The sequence below is a fragment of the Oppia nitens genome, unplaced genomic scaffold (genome assembly GCF_028296485.1).
Source record: "Oppia nitens isolate AA-2021 unplaced genomic scaffold, nextdenovo-longstitch-racon4-pilon3 scaffold5_pilon_pilon_pilon, whole genome shotgun sequence".
Lineage (NCBI taxonomy): Eukaryota > Metazoa > Arthropoda > Arachnida > Sarcoptiformes > Oppiidae > Oppia > Oppia nitens.
In genome coordinates this window covers 2,117,065-2,126,194 of record NW_026533243.1, presented here as the reverse complement: position 1 = coordinate 2,126,194, position 9,130 = coordinate 2,117,065, and the positions used below count along the sequence as shown (strand labels likewise).

Sequence of the window (9,130 nt, the reverse complement as noted above, 5' to 3'; positions counted from 1 at the left end):
AAAAATATACATATTTATAGATTAGTTAYTTTACATAATATTATTATTGTTAATTAGATAAAAAAAATTAATAGTAAACATATTAATCTGTATAAAATTATAATTAAGATATCAGATCTAAAAACTAGTAGATGTGTGTCAATAGCAAAAAAAAAAATAAATAAAACAAAATAATTATATGATTAGATAACAAAGTTTTTGCCGTCAACTGAGTCCATCAATTGAATTAAATTTTGGGCGTTTGTCATCAATGCGGACAACGAGTGCGGCATTTCATCTTTGATGGCCAACCAGGTCTTCAAGAGAACAATTTCGGTCGACTTCAGTACCGAATCTTTAGGACCAAACACCGAGAATATTGAGGAAATAAATKTGACAATAATTAAGCGAAACCATTGAATCCATTCGCGGACAGTCGTCGCGTATCGAAACACCCGTTCAACACCTGCCTGTGCCGATGAATCGGGAAACAAAGTATCAAATCCCCCCATATTACCCAAATCGGACAGATTATCGAGACCTCCTGCGGCCAGATTGGCGAAAGCGGCCAATGGGTCTATATTTTTCTTGCAGTGACCCACACTTGACATTAATGTCAATGCAAGAAATGMAATGAATATAATTGATCTTTTATCCATAGATATCATATCTAACTTTAATATAAATTTAGAAATCTAAATACAATATGATATAAACTATTTATTTTGTAAGTTTTTTTGTTATTAATTAGTTAAATAGTAGCATAAATACACGTGTTTTTCAATGTTAATTAAATGAATAAAAAATAAGAGTTTATTTCGAAATTTAATTAAATTTTCTCGAAATGTATAAAATGTATGAAAAATTATTGCAATCAAAATGACTCTTTCAATATATTATACACACATGTGATCTAACATTATAAAGTAGTAGTTAATTAGTGAATTAAGTACAATATATTAGTTGTACTCTAATTAATAATTAATAGAAATCAATCAATTAATTAAATTAGAGTACATTATATTGAAATCGTTTAGTTAAGTGCCAGTATTTTAATGAATAGTACTGTATATTGTTTAATAAAATAAATCTTAATTGTTAAGCACTATATATCCGGTTTAAAATACCTATTATTTTATACTTTAAACCTTAAAATGTTTTATTACTATTGAAATTTWAAAAAAAATGATAATGATACATTTATTTACTTTGAGATAAAAATATTTATTTTTGTAAAATTATTTTGAAATATAACCTCAGAGTCCTAAATGATAGTAAATGTACTGTAATTTAGTATACATATAATAAACATTATTATTATTAATTAATTARCAATTAATGCATATAAATTTTAAATATATAAATATATAACAAAATAAATCAATTTAATTAAAATAATTATATTGTATTTATATTAAAATAATCATAATTATTGTTCAATTAGATTAGATAATAATTAATAATTTAATTACTTATTAATTTATAACTTACTTATAGCTAGGGTGCGATCAAATTCCATCCCTCGTTTTATATACCAAAAGTATCTTATGTTCCCTACTCTATGGGAATTCCTAGGGAATTTATTTCCTTGTGTAACCACTTATTGAACCCTAAACAACATATTTTATTATAATGGTTGAAAAAACAAATATATTAAACTGTATTTTGAGTGGGTTTGATAAATAGTATCACTAAATTTATTAAATTAAAATCTATTTTTAAATATTTTAATATATTTTTTGCAAAATATTTAAGTTTTTATATTATTTATTCTAATAATATAAGATATATTTTCCCTTTTTAACGATAAAAGGAGAGAAAATAAAATATGTTGTATATTATTCGGGAAAATTTGAGGGATTTTATTAGAGAACTTCCCTCATTGGGAATGTTAAACATATAGTTAATATTTAGTGACATCTATTAGTGTAATATTTGTCTCATTTTATACATTAGTGATGGCATTGGTGTCAATAATATAGAGATTTTGTTATTTAATTATATATACAAATAAAACAAACAAATAATTATAGAAAATATTATTATAAAAAACTTGTGATAAGAGACCAAATCATTTAATCCAATGTTAAGACTGTTGCCAAAGACTACCGATAGAGATATCATTGAATTGATTACTATATATAAGACATGGTTTGCACAGACAGAGCATTCATTGATTGAGTTCASAGTCTTAACATTGATTGATACCATCGCTGACCTGTTGTTTGGACACAACATTCTTGTCAAAGACTAGTGATATAAACATACAGAAGAAGATATGTCTGTAAGAAGTGCTTTATTTTCATTAAAACTGTTACCGAATCAAGAGTTGGATGAGTCGGTACTGACCACTGTTTTCGACGATCATTTTCCCGGTATAGCGTTGGCCAGTCGTGTCCAACTCATTGATGGACTTATCTTTATATATGGCGCTAATGATAATCGATTGACGATTACGGTTCGTCATTACAAGAGTCAACAGCTGGTGTCCATCAATGGCGAAGAGTGTGTCGACTCCGAGACTATCGGCAAAACCCATAGTTTGTTGAATAACTCAAATTCCGAGAAATTGCGATCAAAGTTAGTGTCGGCACTGAATGTGCCGAAAGTGGAGCGGATTCCCACTATCAAGAAGTGGACAGTTGTGCCCAACTATTACACCTCGTCTGACGAAAGACTTCTGGAGTATGACTTCGATAGTGTGGTATTTGAAGAGCATTCACAGTACCAACACATCAAGATATTAGGCTCACCATCGCTGGGTAATTGTCTTCTATTGGATGACTTACAGAATTTAGCAGAAAAAGACTTGTCATACACGAGAGGTCTCATGAAATACGGAGAGATCTCATACAAAGATAAAGAGATACTGATTCTCGGCGGTGGTGACGGAGGACTACTTCACGAACTGCTTAAAGAAGAGCCCAAATTTGTAACTATGGTCGACATTGACGCTGTAGTGCTTAACGCCTGCAAGAAGTATCTCAGGGGCGCCTGTGGTGACACTTTGGACAACTTTGATGGTCCTAACTATCAGGTGATTGTTGGCGATTGTCTCAAATATATGGAACAATATATCGGCGAAAAGCGTTCGTTTGATTTTGTCTTCAATGACTTGACTGATATCCCAATCAGCGCTCAGGACAACAGAGACGCCGGTCTCGACGGTGACGAAGATTTGTGGACATTCTTTAAACGTATACTTAATTTGGCCCTCAAATTGGTCAGACCCGACGGCTTTTATTTAAATCATGTAAGTTTAATTGATTTTAATTATTTATTTATATAAATTATATATACAGTAAATACTGTATATTGGGTTGTTTTTTAAAAAAATACAAACTAAAGTAATTTGCTTATAACTCATAAACTATTGAAAAGTTATTTGAATAGAAACAAAATTTATATTTCTAAATAAGGTTTTGAAAAATTTATTTAAAGTGTTTTCAAAATGTTTTTAAAAATCTAATGTTTGAGATAATCCATTGAAAGTTATGAAATACACATTATTTGTTTTTAAATACTTTTTCATAATACATTTACTTAAATTAATTAAAAATTACTCATTATTAATAGATTGCAAGTAGTAATAATAATTCGTTATAATCTATAATAAAAAATCAAATTATGATTACATTTTTAATTTATTATAAAGAATTCTAAAGAGAATGTTTTTTTTCATTAAAAAATGTTAAAAATTAAAATAATATTTTTATAAATATGAAAGACATAAAAAAATATTATTCCTATTCAAATGTACAATAAATCAATTTGTTATAATTATTATCTATTTTCTTTAACTAAAGTAATGTCTACAAAATTGATATAATTTCATATATCATAATAGAGTCAACTAAATTATAAGCAATTTACTTGTTATACTGTATATTGATATAAAAAACACCCATGTACATTATATATACATTATATATACATTATATATACATTATATGTACATTTTATGTATATTTATATAAAATTTGTATCTATTATTGACAGGCCATCGGAATCGGTTGCAAATCAACACTCGAGACATACGAACAACTATTACGTAGTCTTCCCGTAAAAGTTGAGTTCAGCCGTCACTCGGCATATGTGCCCTCATTTATGGAGGACTGGGTTTTCTATCAGATCTGGAAAGTCAACTGATGTCAGATCCTCATGTTATAGATAATAAATTTAATTATAATTCCCGGTAATAATTAATAGCCTAATATTTATTAATTCATATTTTATTCAATGAATTAATACTAAATCTTAAATGATTAAGATATTGAAAGCACATAAAACTTTTAGCACATGTTATGATAATTATATCTATAAAAATATACTCAAATGTTTTGATGCAATTTACTAGTCATAATCTAGTGTTATTAAATTATTCCATATATTATATATATATATACTGTATATTTAAAATGTTAGAACAATATTATTCACATTTGTTTGTTTTATTTTTGTTAGTTACAATTATTAATATAAAATTTTTTAATAATAATTAAGATAATTATATTTAAAAAAAAATATATTTATAAATTAGGTTTAGTTTAGGAGAAATCAATTCAATTCAATAATAATTTCAATTGAAACTCTCGAAACTCTTATCGGAAAGAAAAAAGCAAATACTGATAACAAATTTATATACATTTTGTGATATTTGAGTGAATTATTAAAATATAATAAATATTAAAAAAAATATATCGTGTGATTATTTAAAGACTTTCTACTGTAAATATAAATATATATAAACTAAATATGAACTCAATTATATTAGTACTAAATTTTTATTTAAGTTATCATTTAATGATAACTACATCTTAAGTTTAGCCAATTGTGCCTCTATTTCACTATCGGATACTTTAGAAGTTGAGGCCAAATCTCGGGACGGCGTCGGCGCGTTAGCCAACTATAGGTGTGGGACAGTGATTGTTATTTGTTATAAATATATATATATACTGTATATTGCACTTTCATTTTGCATAAATTTTGTTGACTAACCTTTCCGGTGATCTCAATGCCGATCTCATCCAATACCTTAGCCACMACAGCATCCTGTTCTTCCTCATCTCCCGATTCATCTAATATACCATTAAGTGTGTCTTCAACTGAAAATTTAAATCACAACATCTTTAGAAAAATTATATAATAATATAAAAATGATTAACTGACTCATCTCTTCCTTCATTGACATCATTTGATTTTCTTTCTCAAAGTCTTGCATAGTCTTCATTATCTGTTGTGGTTTTAGTTGAGCGTTCATTTGACTCATAGTCTGATAAAAAAAATAAGAAAAATAAGTAAACATTAAGACTTAAAATTAATTATCAATACCTTAGTGGTTGTGGCCATTGCTTGAGCCATCTTATTGTTTGCTTGAATCACCTGAATATATGATAACAATTATGTTTATTAAAAATATTGTTCAAAATGATGGATCAATACCTTAGTCTGTGATCCAATAGCACCGATATTGGCGCCGACAGCAACCGTTCGTGTCTTGGATTTCCTTAATTGAACCAATTGTTTGGCGAGTGTTGTACACAACTGTTTGTTGCCTTCTTTGGCCGCTTTCTTGATTTGGATCTCCAATTGTTTCTCCTGTTTCTCAATATCCGTACGACTTCTGTCAACATCTCTTTGAGCTCTTCTTAATTCACGATTCTGTTGTCTGATTATCTCTAAAGAYATCAATTAAATCAAATCAATCAAAATCTATATCATCTATGGTTACCATCGATTATATCATCAACGGTTCACTTACCGTCTGGCGTTTGTTTTTTGCCGAAAAAGTTCATTTTTGATGGGAAGTGACAGCGATTAAGGCAAGTGTGAGGTTTGGATCAACTGARCGACGACTAGACACACAAATTAGTGATTGAATTGTCGGATCAATTGTTGAAACAAATTATCACAAAAACAATTGTTTTATTAAATATTATGTTTTTGTTGTAATCATAAACTGATTCAATGATTGAGTCATTCATTGACTGAAATCTACTCTTTTAGTAGTATTTCACACTATTTTTGTAATCAAAACAATATGTTTTGAAAATAAATTACATAACTATTATATGATTGGGTTTTTATACTATATTTATGTTAAATTAATTAAACAGTTTTATTGAGAACATGGAAATAGTAGACGTTATTTACTATTGTAATAATATTTACAATATTTATGTATTAATATTGTTATAACTTATTCAAAGATATTTATAATTTACTTAATAATAATAATAAGTGAATACAAAGTCACGTGAATTTGTTTACAACTTATCGACAAAAAACTAATGTTTTTATTAAATGAAACATAAAATTAAATGACAATTAAAGACATCAATTGGTCGACTAATTGATCCAAACAGTGATCTTATTGATTGACAATATCTCATGAATTGTCTTTATATGTGTTTTTTGGTAAGTTTTTTAGTGACATTAAACATAATTTTAAGATTAACCARTGATTGCAATCAATTGATAATAATCATGACATCAATGGATCAGTTAATTGGTTACAAATGATATGCATTTAAATATATTATTTGTTTTTATTTAYAGATTTAATGGACACATGTTTTTSATCTGTTAATCATTTCTACTGTTTGTTTAATTATTTAAAAAGAAGATAAAATTTAAGTCAAATAATTAATGTCTTATATCGGCGACAGACGAGAAAATTTCAATGAATATGAYGACCGAAACACTCGCAACCCGTCGACCACAAGAGGATCCAATCAGACGAATGAAACGCCGAGTCTTTATCATAAACATCAGGAAAACGTTGCGAACCAACGATTTCATCGGTCTAACGAAGGAATACCTGCCATAAGTGTCGAAGACTTTCGACTGCTTCGTGAGTGTAATCGCGAAAGCTTTTGGAAGCGTTGTTTACCACTGTCTGCGGCCTGTGTTGTCGGTATGTTTTATGTGGCCGGTCGTCAAAATATGAAACCAAAAGTATGGCACATAATTAGTGGCACATTCTTTGGTTGGTTTTTGGGTAAATTTAGTTATCGAGGCGTTTGTGAAGATCGTCTCATTAATTCAAACTCCGACTCGCCTTTTGTCACTGCTATGAGACGTCGCAGAGGTATCATTAGAGATGATATAACGATGGATAAGCATATAACCGGTGGTGACGATATGATGACCACCGATCAAACAAGGACTGATTCATCCTATTGGGATCAACCCACGAATGACATTCAAGGTTATGGTGCTCACGAGTTTGCCGATTATAACAAAGATGAAGATCGAAAGGGCGACGATGTGTCCAAATCGTATACCACTTACGATGATCTAAGAGCTCAGAATAGGGCGGCGGCCATGAAGTCAAACAATTTACGACCGTATAGTGCTTAACAATGTTTAGTTGTTATTAAATTGTTTCTTAATTAGCTTTACTCTAATAGCTATTACCGTATTTTTAGTAGTAAAGTGATGTACAAAACTTATAGAGGGTTGCAATTAAAATCACTTCACTGCAAAAATATTGCRTAAACTCTCAAAAATTATTGAAAAATGTCTCATACTGTATGAATTGTTATTTTATATCAATGTATATTAATTATAATTTTATATATAATTAATTCATTATCAGTTGAGATTTGTTTATGATAATTAGTCAATAAAAAGTTTAATTACATCATTTGATACTTTATTAAAACAATATTAATAATTTTATAAAATTGACATTATTTTTATAGACATACAGTATACAGTATATTGCAATATTATTAAAAGCTATATATTGCTTTATTACCCTGGGTAAATTATACTGTAATTTTATATAAATTATTAAAAAATATAATGTTTTGTACAAAATGGCAATTACATAACATATTACGAAATGTTTAATAAATTTTACAATTACCGGTAATTGTATATTATTTATACTCTAAWATTTTCTATAGTATAAAGTATTTATATTTTTTATATACAATATTTAACTTATGTTTTATTTTGGTTTCACATTTTGATTATTATCACATGAAATATATTTTTTTAAAAATAATATTCAATACAAATAGTATTATTGAATCGTTAACAGAAACTTGCAATTATATAGTCTCGATCTGGAAATTTCAGTAACACTTGAATCAAATGTGTAATAAATGCATAAATAGTATATACGGTAATAAATATAATTACTAATAAAAATAACATTTATTGGATGATCTGTACTAACATATGTATCCACAAAACGGCATAAATTTGATGCAAAATTTGTTCATTTGGGTGAATGTTTAGTTCATTATAAATAATATTTTGAAAAACTTGTTAATGAGTGTCTTGTAAAGCAAACCGTAAACGTGTTTAGCTTATTATCAATTGTATTGAATTGGACAACATCTTTGAGGTGAGTGATGATAATAATAAGATAGTAGACATAAAATGACATTAAAAAAGTAATCTCTGGTAATGAAACACTGGAGAGAGTGAGCCTTATAAAGGGCTGATCCATCAATCAGTCTCTATAAGAATCTATCTCTCTTGTGATTCTTGACCGGTTGCGGCCACATATGTCTCTATTATTTCAATACAATTATTGTTTTTTTTAAATATATATTAATTTTATCGACTAATGTCTGTATCAAAGCATTTAGCTTTGAAGTCCGATCGTTGGAATAAACCGTGATTTAACAACAGGTAATCCAACCCTCGGGTTTTGATGCTTAATGTCTTAAAATTGTTTATAGATATAGATATATAATATATTAATATATATAAATATAAATTTATTTGTCAAATTATTAATTAATTTATATAAAATTTAAATCAAGATATTAGAGATTGGCTATCAAAAAAAAGATTAGTAATTAAAATATTTATTAACATTTTAACCCTAATTTTTTTAAATTTCAAATATTACGCTTAAAACATTGCCTGTCATTAAGCATATATAACATATAGGTGTCCTCCATATGACTCAGGTATGTCTTAATTTATTATTAAATTTATTGCCTGTAAAAATTAAGGCATAAATTTCGGGTGCTTTTACACACACACACACACTAATAAAAATCATTATGTTTGATAAGCATAGGTAATAAATTCAAATAAACAATAATTAAAGCTAAATATATTAGTTTAATTGCTAATATAAAATAAAAAACAAGATTTATTTGCAACATATATTTTATTCACATTT

General features: G+C 27.6%; 3 protein-coding genes across 3 annotated transcripts; 2 read left to right on the top strand and 1 right to left on the bottom strand.

Moving 5' to 3' along the window:
• Nucleotides 1-1,967: 1,967 nt before the first annotated feature.
• LOC128960961 (spermine synthase-like) lies at nt 1,968-4,273 on the top strand. Its single transcript, XM_054307145.1, has 2 exons — nt 1,968-3,232; nt 3,979-4,273. The coding sequence occupies exons 1-2, from the start codon at nt 2,258-2,260 to the stop codon at nt 4,126-4,128; spliced, it is 1,125 nt and encodes a 374-aa protein (XP_054163120.1). The 5' UTR covers nt 1,968-2,257; the 3' UTR covers nt 4,129-4,273.
• A 411-nt stretch (nt 4,274-4,684) lies between these two features.
• On the bottom strand, nt 4,685-6,003 carry LOC128961002 (charged multivesicular body protein 2b-like). The gene is made up of 6 exons (XM_054307195.1): nt 5,741-6,003; nt 5,422-5,657; nt 5,311-5,361; nt 5,149-5,251; nt 4,978-5,084; nt 4,685-4,885 (listed from the first exon to the last, which is right to left on the bottom strand). The coding sequence occupies exons 1-6, from the start codon at nt 5,772-5,774 to the stop codon at nt 4,790-4,792; spliced, it is 627 nt and encodes a 208-aa protein (XP_054163170.1). The 5' UTR covers nt 5,775-6,003; the 3' UTR covers nt 4,685-4,789.
• A 335-nt stretch (nt 6,004-6,338) lies between these two features.
• LOC128961067 (uncharacterized) lies at nt 6,339-7,523 on the top strand. The gene is made up of 2 exons (XM_054307276.1): nt 6,339-6,396; nt 6,538-7,523. The coding sequence occupies exon 2, from the start codon at nt 6,628-6,630 to the stop codon at nt 7,339-7,341; it is 714 nt and encodes a 237-aa protein (XP_054163251.1). The 5' UTR covers nt 6,339-6,396; nt 6,538-6,627; the 3' UTR covers nt 7,342-7,523.
• The last annotated feature ends 1,607 nt before the right edge of the window (nt 7,524-9,130 follow it).

Excerpts from the sequence above, each read along its gene's own strand:
- LOC128960961 (XM_054307145.1), top strand. The coding sequence starts at position 2,258 with ATGTCTGTAAGAAGTGCTTTATTTTCATTAAAACTGTTACCGAATCAA. Across the intron at positions 3,233-3,978 it reads ACGGCTTTTATTTAAATCAT|GCCATCGGAATCGGTTGCAA; the intron begins GTAAGTTTAATT and ends TATTATTGACAG.